Source organism: Cyclopterus lumpus, chromosome 21 (genome assembly GCF_009769545.1).
Source record: "Cyclopterus lumpus isolate fCycLum1 chromosome 21, fCycLum1.pri, whole genome shotgun sequence".
NCBI lineage: Eukaryota > Metazoa > Chordata > Actinopteri > Perciformes > Cyclopteridae > Cyclopterus > Cyclopterus lumpus.
The window spans coordinates 9,264,776-9,279,412 of record NC_046986.1 but is presented as its reverse complement, the minus strand read 5'-3'; the positions used below and the strand labels follow the sequence as shown (position 1 = coordinate 9,279,412).

At 44.7% G+C, this 14,637-nt stretch overlaps 1 protein-coding gene across 1 annotated transcript in view; it reads left to right on the top strand.

Moving 5' to 3' along the window:
• Positions 1-806: 806 nt before the first annotated feature.
• Positions 807-14,637, top strand: part of LOC117750673 (anosmin-1) — a 36,066-nt gene continuing 22,235 nt past the window's right edge. Inside the window, exons 1-2 of the mRNA XM_034561957.1 lie at positions 807-998; positions 6,435-6,482. Coding sequence (XP_034417848.1) covers positions 807-998; positions 6,435-6,482 — 240 coding nt within the window. The remainder of the gene's footprint in view (positions 999-6,434; positions 6,483-14,637) is intronic.

Here is a 14,637-nt window from a genome sequence, read left to right as displayed (position 1 = left end):
AAGTCATGATACCTATTGAAGGGAACTTTCCAAAGTTTAAAAAAAAAAAACACCCTCACGGTGTCATCGGGGTTATCTCTGATTGGACTTGGGACTTTCATGGTCTGTCAGAAAACCTGTGTGGACAACTAGTGGGTGTGGAGAGGGCAATTAAATGTGTGAATGAAGAAATGTGTTATCTCGTTGCATTATGGAAAATGAAGGATTCCTTTACTAGGGGACTAAAAGTTAGGATATCTTGGCCTCTGCTGCTCCGTTATCGACCATCCTTCCTTTAATCGGTCTCTTGTGAGTCCCCCGACTTTATGGATTAAATTGCTGCAGTACCTCTGCTGTGTGTTGTTGTATTGTTTATTTGTATTATATTTTTTAAACGACAGACTAAATTAACAACTAACAGTAAACTACAATACCATAAGTATGAGCATATATATTGACCATGTCCCAAGTAATAAAACACTGTAGATCAACGAAGGTTCTGGGTTGACCTTGTATTTATTGAAAAAATAAATACAATAACAATAATCTCTTCTTTCTATTTCTGCTGTTGCTCATTGACTGACGTTTTATATAACACATTATGACATTATGAGCAACCTGCCCATGCGTTGATGTCTCTGCAGCAGCCTACCTGCCTTTAACGCTCCCCGTGTCTGTCAGTCAGCGCGGGGTCCTCCAATCACAGGGCAGCGTGAGCCCGTGACTCCTCCCCCGGTGTATAATTGAAGTTTCTTTAGTTTCTCCGGCGCAGCCTGCACGCAGTATTGTACGCTCCGTGGAGGGATTAAAGCCACAGACGCGGGACCATGTTTTCCAGGAGCCTGCGCGTGTGCGTGACCCTGTGTTTGTGGATTACGACGTTAATGAGCACGGGAAGTGTGTCCGCGAGGAAGCAGGACGACTGTTTCTTCACTGCCAGCATTTACCGAGCGAGATGCGCCTCGAGATGCCTCAGTCTGCACATCACTCGCATCTCCGCTTTTTTCAAGCACTCTCAGGTACGAGCGATGTGGTCCTCAGGACACGAGAACTTCTGGAAGGTTGAGATGATGGAATAAAGGCGATGTTGATGTTTATGAAAAACGATGGTCGAATCCTCCACTCACGTGTCAACCCTGTTTCTCTGGAGCCCATCGCGAGGACATAGAGCAGGTCACTAATGGTGCTGAAACACTTTCACCATTAGTGTTTTCTGTCACTGGCAAGTGTCCTGAATCGGACCAAGTTTGCTTTTATTTTGGTGAAGTGTCACCAAAATAAAAGCACCAGTTGCAGATAAACGCACCTGCATGAAGGGTTAAGTTGCGTTCAAAGTTCCCACATATTGGTCGTGTGTATATGGGCCGCTTTATATCTATTTATACACATTGCAGTATTGCGACTGAGGGATGATGGACGCCTTTTCAGTGGTGCCAGTTTCCATTCATTACTTGCTAATTACTGGAAAAGGAGACACCCGCTTCTGTCAGTGCACATGTGATGGACTCCCTCTATGGCTCTATAGAGCGTTACTTTTCTGTATTTATTTATAAGGCATCTCACTGCTTCGTGTGTATTCACAGGGAGGATTCGTACACTGGTCCCCACGAAACATGTTGTGATGCAGACCTGTTGGGAGGCCACTATACATTAGCTGTTTTCTTTTGTATGATTTTGGTGTCAGAAGTTGTTTTCCACCCTCCACTGGACACACTGTTCTCTGCCAGGACTCTGGAGAAAAAGACAGGTCACTGATCCTTCTCCGCTCTGCTCCTTTTCACCAGCTATCTCTCCTGTGACCACCTTTTATTCTCAGCTCATTTGCATTTGCAAGGCACTGTTCTTTCCCAAGGTGCATTAATGAATCCGTGATTGTCCGGAAAACATTGTGGAGCGAGGTTGAATTTGTCATTGGGTCTAATGAATCGGCAGAGTGCATCGCTTGTTTCTTTGTCACCAATTAACTTTACTTTGCGAGTCCTGATTGTAGTTCTCAATGCATGTCCGTGAGACACAGAGACCCACTGTGGTTAATTCTAGCAATGCTATTAAGAGGGGGGGATAAATACACCCGGAGGGGAGCGATGAATGCAGTTAGCTGCATTTGTTTGGACAGAAAACAGCAGTGCTGTGCATCCAAAGGACACATATTGAAAACAGTGTTTCTTAATTCACAACTTGGCAAGCAGTGTTAAGGATTTGTTTTGAGAAGAAGCCAGGGGTGTATTGCTGCTCTGGATTGCAAAGCCGGGTGATTAAATTAGTCAGCAGAGGACTGAGGAGTCAAATAACTGATGGAAGTCTCACCTCTAATGAACAGCTAATAGTGTACATAATTGACTGCAGAGCCTTTGAGTCTGAGGGAGCCTTTTTTTCAGTGAGGGTAAAATGAGAGGGATAGATTTGTCTAAAGAGAGAAGCATTTTTGTGCTTAGTGATAAGCAAGGTTGCAATTGTTGATAATCTGCGAGGACTGTCTCATGCAGAGGGTTTGCAACAGTCCTTTCATGTGAAAATGGGGGGTCTGGTCAGCTGCAAAAACAGCCCCCCCCCCCCCCACACACACACTCCCCCCTCCGCCCTCTACCCCCTGGCCCTGCCAATAAATGCCAGCATCACACCTCCTAGGCATGCAGAGGATACACACTGAGCTACCGATGGCGCTCCGCCGAGGTCACCTTCCTGCTAAATGCTGGCGTCCAATTGTGCTAAATGTGATAAGCTCTAATGTAGTGTTGCCATACCGCTGGAGCATGCTCAGTCAGCACAACCTACAGGTGGATCTGCTTCCTCTGCCAGATCTTATTACAGCGACGGGCAGCCGCAGCAGCTCGGAGCTCCACTCCAGTGATTGAGACGACAGACCTCTTAATTCAACTCGGACATCCTTCAGAGGTCATTTAATACTCCATAGGAAGACCAAAACACACAACGCTTTCCATTTGAATTGAAATGAATGCCTGGCTGGATGTCAAAGCGGTGACTTTTGCATACTGTTTCGTAATGCTTTACTGTGTTGACTCAATGTCGAGTAATATGGACCACTACTTGTGTTGGTCACGGTACAAGAGGCAATTTGTCTACTTAACACATTTAGCAGCTGGAATTTAAAACTCTGTTTTTCATATCATATTTTATATGCTCATTCTGTGAATACCGGAATGATACTCGGAGAATTTAGCACTTGCAGATGTTCTGAACACCCTCTCGTCTTTTCCTTTTCATGTGGCTGAATTGGAGGACAAATCAGAGACTTTTTGATTGTCGCAATTATGAATTGGTGTGAAATGGAAACAAGCATGGTGTTTGTAGAGTTAGGTAACACTTGGGCTCTCCATTGGTTGTCAGATTTTATAGCAACTGTAGATTTATTGATCTAATAGTGTTTCCAAACACAGATTTATTTACATTTTGCTCCACGTTTTGGTGGAAATTGTCACCCTAGTACAATAGACAGAGGGGAACACCCAACCATAAATATTAGCTTCGGACAGTTTAAAACATTAAGAGTGAGCTGGGAGCCCTGTGCAATAATGTATTCTGAAAGCATCAGCTTGTAGTGGATTATTTATGTGGGGACCTGTGAAGCCAAAAACAAGGTGTGTCCACGAGCTCTTGTTATTCCACTCAAAGCAATAAAACCATTTAAAATTCAGTCATTCATTTCTACGGTGCCGCGCAGTTAAGTCCAAGCATCTTGTTTGAGAGATTTGTGTTTTAAGTGAAGGGAAGAAAAAACATTGGAAAGGAGTTTTTCCGTGTCCCCTTGTGTTTGCCTTTTGATATTGAATAACATGCGGTGGAACCTCAGCCAGTGCTTGTCTCGTGAGTGGAGTTTTTCATTAGTGAAGACAGCGGATGAATAGAGGACTATGTAGCATGGCCTCACCTCTCTGTAAACGCTTCTAAACCATGACAGTCCGCTCTGTAAATCTCTGCCTCCACCCCGAGCTACCTCATTTGACAAATAGCCTTCATTTCCGAAGTGCGGACAACTTTTGCACCAGTGTTGTTTGAGATCTCCGAAACACCCTTTCAGGTTGACATTCGATGTGCTCTGGACACATTAGCTCACTTTCAGAGGTCTGTCAAATAATTCAGTTCAAGTGAATAATTGATGAACAGAGTGGCCACAGCCCTCACACCCACTCAAGTCAAAGCCTAAATCTTGAGGCCCTTTTTATTTTAGTGCTGCATATGTGCCCTTAAGGATCAGTTATTTTGGTGTTGCCTGACGACCCCTGGGCTGTCAAAGGACACACGGAGACAGAGGCTGTCCTTTGAAGTCCCGTCTCCCGTTAACTTGACCGGAAATGTACAAGGTCATCAGCGAATCGGCAGTATTCCTCCGGCGGTTTATTGCCTGGAAAACATATCGGCGAGATTAGAGAGAAATTCAAACGCAACTCACCGGTGTAATCTGAGACTCAAATCGAGAGTCTCGGAGGAAACAAAAGATTTCCCGTGTTCAAAAGGTGCAACGCTATCCTCAAAGATAAAAGGGGTTTTGTCCACGTTCGCCTCAGTTGTCTAGACAATACGACACGCCCCTCACCACCTGCTCGGTCTTCTCAGCTGACAGCAGCCTTAATGTATCTCTGTGATAAACCCCCTGTTTACATGACTCCGCCGGTGTCGCCAACAAAGCAGGGAGTTCACCTCCAGCCTCGCATTCATACGCCACTGTCTGGTCTGCTCCCCTCGACCCCATCACACGGGAGGATATCTGGAAAGCATTCATTCACTTGAGTCCTTGACAGTCCTCAGCACTGCATAATGTTCAGACTGCAGAGGAATGTCATGGTGAGTCACAAGGATGAAGTCCTGACCTATAATTATTCCCCCGTTGGTCCCTGACACGGTGGGGTCAGGCCTGGACAGCTGGGGCAACATCCTGCTGAGCTTCTCTGCTATAGGGGCGCTATCACGCAGCAAAATTAGCTCCTCTGTGGATCTGGCTCTGTCGCCCCTTGATGGATGGGTTAAGAAAGGTGTAAAAAAAAAAACAGGATTGATGATTTAGAACATGGTTTAGAGTTGTGACAATCTGCATGAATTATCCAGAGGCTCTTGACTGCCAGCGTAAGCGCCAAGGTTTTATTTACGTGGAGTGTCGCCAACCCGTTTTGGCATGGTTGGTTTGATCCTTTTTTTTTTTTCAAGTTAGCAAAGTCCACAAGGATTCTAATCATGCGATACAGTACAAAATGATGTACTGCTAGTGAGGAATAATTCATATTTTAATCAACATTCGGCCAGGCAGAGAACTGGCTGATGCACTCCTCCGCCTAGCTAGTCCTTATTTCTACCGGTACTTCCTTGGGTAAAAAAATGACTCCTAGTCTCCTTGGTGTTTCATCCTTATCAACAGTTTTTTTTTTGTCGAAGAGATTCTCCAAAGACATGACCATACAATCATGGATTCCTTTGAAGCCATTTGACCATTATCCTTGACACTAAAAGCACAGCACTTACTGGTACTGGATGTCAAATTAAACCCTTTAATGATAAGTTCTCTCCTATGGTCTCATGGGAAATGTCTTCTGGATTACATTGTGGAAAAGGCTTTGAACTTGACATTGAACTTAAGCAGACTTTTTGCCTGCAGACCCTGAAAGTTTGGCTGCTACATTGCTTTCATTGAGAAATGCAGGGAACATCCCACATTGAAGCGCAGCTTTAGATCGTTGACGAGAAATTAATTTCTTTCATGAAACTCTTAACTCTGTTGAGAATATTTGCATTAGATTTTAACACTTGGCCAGAGGTGTAGTAAACCAGTGGCCCAAAAAATATCTGTTATTTAACCTAAATGTACATTTTTTTTTTACATTTGCATTTCTTCTCTTTCATGTTGACCAACCGGTCATTTTATTTCGCGGCACTAGCCTTGCACAGTTATGTTTGCAGAGGATGACAGCATAATTCCTCGCCCTAATTGAATTCAGGAAATGACCACTTGCACAAGCCGTTTACCCCCCACTGGTCCTTCGCTCGACAACTCCCCATATTTACACATCGGGGATTTATAAATACGCCGCGTTATTAGGACCAAATGTTTACCTGGCTGACACGCAGAAGGTGGCACTTCCAACGGCAATTAGATGAAATTGGCAGTATCTGCAGTCTGCACGGGAGTGCCGACATCAGTCCTCGCCTCGGTGACGTCTTGTCGAGAGATCAAACGGAGCCCTCAGAAAAGCCGAGTTCAACACGCTCTGCTGAAACTGACCAGAGGTTTACCCCTCCCCCGGCCCCCGGCGCCGCTGACCCCTCTTTCCTGCTTGGGTTACGTGCGCCCGGCATGCAAAGCTGACTTCTTTGAAATATCTCCACTGTTAGCATTATTGTTCCTCGAATGCGATGGGAGAGGAGAGGGGCAAAGTTGCAAATCCATCTCGCGACCTTGATAATTGAATGAGTTGATTGATGATATTTTCTCTTCTCTTTTGCAGAATAATGGATCCTTGGTTTGGTGCCAGAATCACAAGCAGTGCTCCAAGGTAGAACGTTTTCCTCTTTCTTCTTTTCATAAGCGAGACCAATGCCACATACAGCGCATGCCTCGTTATCAGATGATAATGCAACATAAAGTGTACAAGTCACGACATGACTAGTTTTGTCATGCCTGCACAATCGCTTTGAGAGTTGTTGACATAGACTGAGAGAATGAGAACAGCTCTTTTCTTTACAGCTAGTCCTTACTCCTGCTTTCATTGATACTCATTTCCTCCCCGTGATGAGATACAATGAAATAAGATTAGAAAAGATTGAATGCACGTCGATTTATTAAAGCAAACATTTCTTAGTTGTTTTTACTACTCGTGCCATTAGGTATTTCAGTCAGATGCATTACGCTACACCTCCCGCAGGGCTTGTTTGTGTTTCGTGCCCTGTCCCAAAGAAGGTTGATACAGAGCTGGTGTTGACAGCTTGTCTGAAAAGACGGCGCTGACATGTTCTATCAGACTCTCGGGGAGCTGTTGACAAGGCCCTTCGGAGATGTGCCGTATGGACCGCAGACAGAGAACACTATGGAGCTGAAATAAGGAGGATGATATGCTAGCCAAGTAGAAATCTGAACAGTGCTCTCTGTAGCTGTCAGAGGTTCTCGTCTCCTCACACGCGGACCGTGAAACCAGGACTCAATGCTGTTTGCCCGTGAGGACTCAAAGTAGGTCACAGTCAGCACATGTACGTTGTCTAAATAATATACAGGTGGGGGTGATGACACATTTAGATGTAGTGCTTGTATGTATTTAGTGTTTTCTTTTCACAAAAAAAAAAGTCCACAGACCTCGGTGTGCTCGGAGAGGAATGCATGCTGGGAATTTGGGCGAATTAAAGTTCCGTAGTGATGGTGATTAATTGGATATTCCAGAAAATGTGGATTTGAATTTCTTCTTCTTCAATGCTTACTTAACATGGCCTCCCATTCGGTGGAGATATTAATCACAATCAGTGTCCATTATCAACCGCCTCACAACATGACCCCTCGTGTTTGATTTCGAAATTCCTCTTTTGAATTTCAAATAGTTTCCTCGGCAATCTTTTGCATTTGCCCGGGATACAGCCGAGCCATTGTTCTTCGTGCTTCCTCCTGCATCTGCAAATGTATAGGTTTCTTTCCTTCCCCAACTTAGCAGATGTTTACAACATTATCATATCACTGATATGCGTCCTAATCTGTGTGTTGGATTCTAGTTGTATCTCGTTTCCTTTATTAATTATGACGTTCTATCATTGAACTCCGTGTGGTAATTCGAGCGTCTCGAGGACCGAGCACCATCGACTTCAGTTTGCCCGTAAAACAAAACGTGCGATGAAGAATATGCCCTTTTTATATGATCTCAAACCTTCCGTGACAAGTGAATGTAAAGGCAAGCCTCCTTTGTGTTCTTCATAATGCTGTGAAACTTGTTTCTCTCCTTTCCACTGTGATTTCCAACATCGGCTCTTGGCACCAGCCATTCCCCAGTCGTTCGGCCGAGTTTTATGTTTGAAAAAAGGCTTTTGCTGGCTGTGAGTCCGAACACAGCATACTGTTTTCATAATCAACCAAAGGTCCCGAAAAAAAACCTCTTCACGGACTTCTTGTTCTCCTTGCCCCGTAACAAGGATGTCAGTTAGCACTTCTTCATCCTACTGGCCGTCTGTAAATAAATGAGGCCCGGATTTGATGTAAGCCCTTAAAAATAATGGCATGCTTGTGTAACTGCTGCACAAATGTGGTGCTCGGCCGCTCTGTCGTTCCAAAATCGTTTTAAGGGCTCTCTGAATTTAATCAATTTAATTGTAACCTAGGTTTTAGGTTCAGCCACTCAGAATGCGGCCAAAAGTCAATATTCTGTGAGCAAACAATCACCGCACTTCACATCCACATCAAGGACTCAGAGCGCACACTTGGGGCCTGTGTCAAAACACACTGCTATTGTGGCCACTTTAACAATTGTAGCAAATGGGCCCATGCTGTACAGTGGTTCCCTGTGAATAGCGCTGCGGCCGCTGATTAGCCTCTTCACTTCATGAACAGCACACAGTCAAACAGAGAGACAAAGGCAGTGGCTCGCGGGGAGTGCGTTAAGGGCAGAAGGCCGGTCCACCCGGCCGCTCTGTTAAAAGGGCCTCACGGAGCACCCTGCCTGTGAGGAAGGGCTGCCTAATAATTTAGACAAAGATGCCGTGACCCCCCCCCCGTCCACCTGCCTGCGTTTTTTTAGGAAATAAAAAGCCTCTCCCCGCTTCCATTTGCGGAGACAAAGTCATCCCGGTCATCTCGCATGCAGTGTCCAGAGCCGGCCCCGCTCTCCGAGTCCCCCCATTGTCATGGTAATTAACCTGCTTGCCCCCCCCCCCCCCCCCCCCGCCCCCTCTCCAGAGCAGAGCGAGCTGGCATTTGGAGAGCAAGGGGAGTCATTATCATGCCATAACATTGGACCAGCGGACAAACTCCATTCAGCCGGGAGACGCCAGGAGGACAGACGTCAGGCATTTTCTATGAGCTATTGTCATTTTGTCTCCCTACTGTTAGCGCTCCCCCACTTGAGCAGTTTGAACGTGTTTCCTGAAAGTTTTCAAAACTCCAGGGTGTTCGTTCTCTTTTCACAAAACACATATTTTGTGCGTGTGCATGGGGCGAGTGTGCAGGAGCAGCCAAGAAGCTTTCCACATTCAGAACATGGCTGATATGAGTCTGGGTTTGCTTTCCCCCTGTGGGTGTTATTCATGCTCTGAATCAAATGCTAGGATTGACTCAAGGCAGCTAAATGCCGCTCCGCAACAAAGCGGAGCACTTCATTACTCACACTTCTCTCGGGGAAGAAGAAAGGACATGTGCATTATGCCTGGATAAGTTGGCCCGGGGTGAGTCACTGAAACGTGGCCATTACTTATATTTCCCGATGGAAGAAGAGTGTCATATCTTTCTTGTAAACACACTGAATATCCCGAAAAAAACAAAAAAATCTGTATAATATATTTTTTTCCTCCTGATCTCCCAACGAATTGATGAATACTAAGCTGACGATAATGACATAAAACATCTTTTAGCAACAGTGGGATTTTTGACTTTTCCGTATATATCTCACTCACTCTGCCCTTTTTTATTTATCGAGACTTTCCAGAGGGGGGAAAAGCTTTAGAAAGCAACATTGTCTGGTTGCCATTTGACGGCAATGAGTCGTGCATGTCTTTCAAAGAAGTCTCACATATCCCAGGTGGCTCTTTTGAACGCTCCTTCCTCCCAAACAAACCCTGAGCTGCGCATACCAGCGCGAGAGTAAGAAGTGTTTACTCTTTTGGATTACATACGCTTTCTCCTTCACATGTCGGAAGCTATGGAGTCCTTTTGCCTGAATAACAATCACTGGAATGCTACTATGTCTCATTCAAAAGTGTCTTTCTTCCCACCCCTCCTAAACACCACATTTTCTCACGCCCAAATAATATGGTCAAACTTCAGTTTCTCTCTCTCTTTTCCTTTTTCTTCTTCTTTTTTTCCCCGGGTCAGTTGAACCCATAAAATGAACTCACACAAGTTCCGCCTCGTTCTATTAAAAAAAAACCAAAAAAATAACAGTGCACTCTTTGGAGAATGGTCTCTTTGACCTGGACGCTCTGCAAGTGTGTCACTGCAATTTACAAGTCTTTTGTGTGGTCGTCTTCTCTTTGGCTATAGATAGTATGTTTTAAAAAAAAGCTGTGATAAAGTGGGTGCTGGTTGGTAGGTTTACAGCTGGACATAGCTCGGATTGTTATGTGCTTAGAAAGACTTCAAAGCACCTTTTGGTCATGCTGAGGCCAGACGCTCGTCTCACCTCCCCGTGTTAGTCACATTACCAGCACCAACACCTCAGCAAGCTGGACTAGAAATCAATCTGTCAAGTGGGCAGCGTGTATGGATTGTCAGTCTGTGGAGCTGCTAAGCAGACTGTTTTTGACTTCATTGAATTTCTTATTTCATACATGGACATATATGTGGAAGAATTCTGAGGCGGTGGCGATCATGTGACGAGCCATCGCTGTACTTTCCCAGAAGTCTTTATTCTTGTATTCTGTCTAGTTTGAGGCAGTGTGAGTGTTAGTCTGTGTGTGTGTGTGTGTGTGTGTGGGTGGGTGGCGGAGGAGGAGTGTGAAGCAGGGCTGGTCAGTCCCAGCAGGAAGGACCTGATCTGGACATGGTTGTTAAGTTTCATTGGCTAAAGGGGGGGTCGCTTCATTGGCTGCTATCTGTGGAGCTCATTATTCACATGGTGGGTGGCAGAGAATGAAAACCCCCACAGCAGAAAACTAAAGCGGTGGCCACAGGAGAGGAGACGGAAGAGGCTGTGGAACTGCAGTTTGAGACGTCCTCAGCAGTGGAAAGCTCACGCCTTAAGCTGCTCTCTCTCTGCGACGCTGTCTGTTCCACATCTGAGTGATGCGTGCTCCAGGAAATCCTCCGTGAAGAAATGCGCTCGCTTGTCTCACGTCGACCTGCGTGTTTTTATTGATCCCACAGAGCAGCGGCCTTTTTCTTCTTTTTTTTTTAATAGTAGCCATCTATTTTCTGAGATAGTCAACCTTTTCACATGTACTCCCTTTCATTCCCTTGAAGGATTAATGTAATTAAAGCTGCTGTAAAATCCTCTTTTCGCAATAATGACCGGACAATCTGCTGTCATCCAAGTGTTTATTTTCTCTCTGAGGATGGATCGGATGAACATCATAGATTAAAGCCCCCCCCCCCCCCTTCATGTTGACTTTGCTGTCTTCTCCCTCCCAAGATTACATGTTTAGATGTACTGAAGCAAGAAATTATTCCCCGGCTGTATTTATGGTCTGTCTTAACATATAGTTACAGAATAGTCTTGCCAGCGGTCACATTGACGACGACGAGAAGATTAGAATGTAAGATTCTTACAGCTGATGTGCTTAGTCGATGTGGGTTTATCAATTTATTCCAGTTTCACTCAAAGCTGCTGCATCCCGCAGATAAATCCCGCAGATTGTTTGTGACAGTTTCAGGACGACGGAGAACCAGAATGTGTGTCAAAGACTCGCTGATTGACAGTCTCTTAACCGTTGCCCCGGACATCAGCAGATGATTCTTTAACTTTCCAGACTGTACACGCATCAACGATGAAAGAACGCCGAACGTCTTTGGTTTTCAATATAACTCATGGCCGCGTCCCTCTCAGCTCGCCCAGGTTCGCCCTCCTCTTTGTACAGCCGTCGTTTCGCTTTTGAAAATGCAATATAAAAGAGAAATCAATCATCACAATCGGGCAAAGAGAATGCATTATATCTCTGTTTATTGGGCTGTACAACGTTTCTCGATTAGCATGTACGCTGGTGTGAGAGGAGGCGGCAGAGGGCAAGTCGGATGAGTGAATTTCAAGTGTTTCTGGGACTCAAATAAACAAGTGGAGATATGATGAATGTGACTGCAGCATGGGATTAGGGGGGCTTTACTCCCCTCGACGGCGCGTCGTGTTTTTTTTTTTTACGTGTTGTCGGCCTACATCGAGACACAGAATCTCCTTGGTCTCATTATGTTTGAGATGATGATTGAGACGGCTTGAGTGGTCACCGTCGGAGCCAGCCAGCAATGTCTGGCATCCTTTTTTCTTAATTTTTTTTGTAATCTCGTTTGCTATCGCGTCAATCCGCAATTACAGAAAGGCATTTTTCATCGTCTGCGAGTTCATTATTGTTGCTGTAAATAAACCGAGCAAGACAGTTTTGAATAAATCTGATCTGACACGGGGGGTGGGGGGTGGGGGGGTTCGTACAGAAGGAGACGGCGAGCGTTTGGCTTTCCCCGTGCCACGTCACAGAGAAGGCCTCCTTTATCACCGTACACGGAGCGGCAGAGGTATAGGTGGTAACCGAGGCACTGTAAGTTTGACTCTTGTCACCGCAGAACAGAACATCATGATGGTAGAGGACCTGTAAGAGGAGGCCTCACAGAGGAGGGGGGCATCAGTGTGTGCGTGTGTGTGTGTGTGTGTGGTGACTTCAGAGTCATTAAGTATTAAGTGAACTGCTATTGCATTCCACAGCAGACAAAGCACAATTCTAGCACCGCTGTGTGGGCTTTTTTGGCTCATAAATAAGGCAGGCACCTCCTGATTGTGGGGTAAATGTATAATTCATGCACTGCCCCTCCTGCTCCTCCTCTTTTTTCTTCTCACTTTCTGCCAAGCTATTCCTTTTCAGCTCTTTGTTGTCTGCACCCTCAACTGCATTTAAATTAATAATTAAAGTGGTGCTCAAAGAGCGTCTGACACTACCTGCTCGGTGACTCCACGTCTCCAACCGTGTATGTTTCAGTTCACCCGCGCTAGAGATGGAATACGACTGTTTTTGGTCGGTTGTAAATATGAAGGAATTATGAGACTGGCAACGTTTGCAGCACAGGTCCCTCTCTGGATTGTACAACGCTTGGAGAATGTCATTTATTTGTGTGACAGTGTAAAAGTCTGTATCAAACTTGTATTATTTATCATTAATAAATGTCACAGATGGGTTGGTTTTGCTGGCGGCCGTGTATTTAATCCCACTTTTAGACCAATAATTTCTACCAGACATGGCCAAGAGCCTTTAGACTTTTATTTTTAACAGCATGTTTTTTTTTTTTTTAACAGCAAGCTTGTCCTTCCTCTGACCAGCTATGACAGAAGTGATGCATCCATCTACGGCACCTAATGCCAAATTCCCACACAGTTTGGACACCTGCAGCTTTGGGAGAAAGACGGCCACTAATATGCTCCTCGGACATGGGTGATCTGGCACCGCGCACCGTGCACCTCCAACACAGCTCCAACACGCTGTCATTGTCGTCTTCTCTTGCTCCAAATACAGCGCTGACGCTGCGGCTGGGCCTTGTGGGTTTCCTGTTGGTTAGGCTCTATGTAATTGCAGAATAGAAAACCTCACAGCAACCACTGCGGTATAGTTTTATCAGTGCACCCCCTGAAATATCAGACCAAAACTTTGTGTGAATATTGAAGACGCACTTCCATTGACACACACAGCTTGTTCTGTTGGTTTTTAAGTTGCAAATGAAACATCAACATTGGCTGAGAATAATTCTCAACAGCTCGAACACAATTCCTAAATTAGATATTTTTTTTCCATTTAGATAAGCAACCTTCTGCTCATTAGGGAATCTCATTTCATATTTATCAACACCCATGTGAGCTTGCCGAGTATAGGGTTGCACACTCGCATCTCAAGTTCGCAGGCTGTTAATCTTGTTGATCCACTCACTGTCTGCTCCACACACACACGTGCTGATTTACAGCAGTGGAGAAATTAATTACGCGATATCTCACACTATAAGGTCGCGTAGGGTTGAGGAAATGGCGTGTCTAGACTTTATAGCTGCTCAGGATGGGGATATCTTCTTCCTGATTTACACGCCATATTTTTACAGTCCTTTTGGAACTTAATGGCACGTCATCATTAGTAATGGTCCTCATTGTGCCTTTCCACAGACCGGCAGATTTGTGCGGAGGCATGTCCATTTTTAATGCAGATGAATTTGAAAATATGATTCACCTGTCATCTTAGTGTGTATAGTTTTCCAAATGTTGAAATGATCATCTTTTTCTTCCATCTATATTTGTTTAAACATGGATTTCAAACAATGAAATTGTGCACCACCACCACAATTTGAAAAGTAATGGGGCTGAATGTGCTGAATGTCTTTGGGTTTGGGGTGGTTAAAGCAATTTCAAATTTGAAATAGTCACATTGGCTCTGGTAAATTATAATGGGTATTTTTCAAGGTTCTTTGACATTTCATTGACAACATGATTAACTGATAAGTTCATGGTAAGTTCAGTTAGTTGCAGCGCTACTTGAGAGCTAAGTAAGTGGCTGCGTGTCTCAGATTGCCCAAACCCTCAACACAGGTTTGGTCATTGACATGTTTTTCCATTCTGTTTGTAATAACTAAATGCACATTTGAAGTATAAAAAGGGAATTTGTCATAAAGGCTTTGTGCGGTTTAAGGCTTAATGTCGGAGAGCTTATTTTGCAGTGCTTTGTGCATAGACAGTGTTGGGTAACTGGCACTTCAAAAGGGTATACAACTCTTCCAGCCATCGTCAGTAAAGTGTTCTTTGATAAAATGTCAACCCAACCCAACTCTTCCTCCACCTTAACCAAATA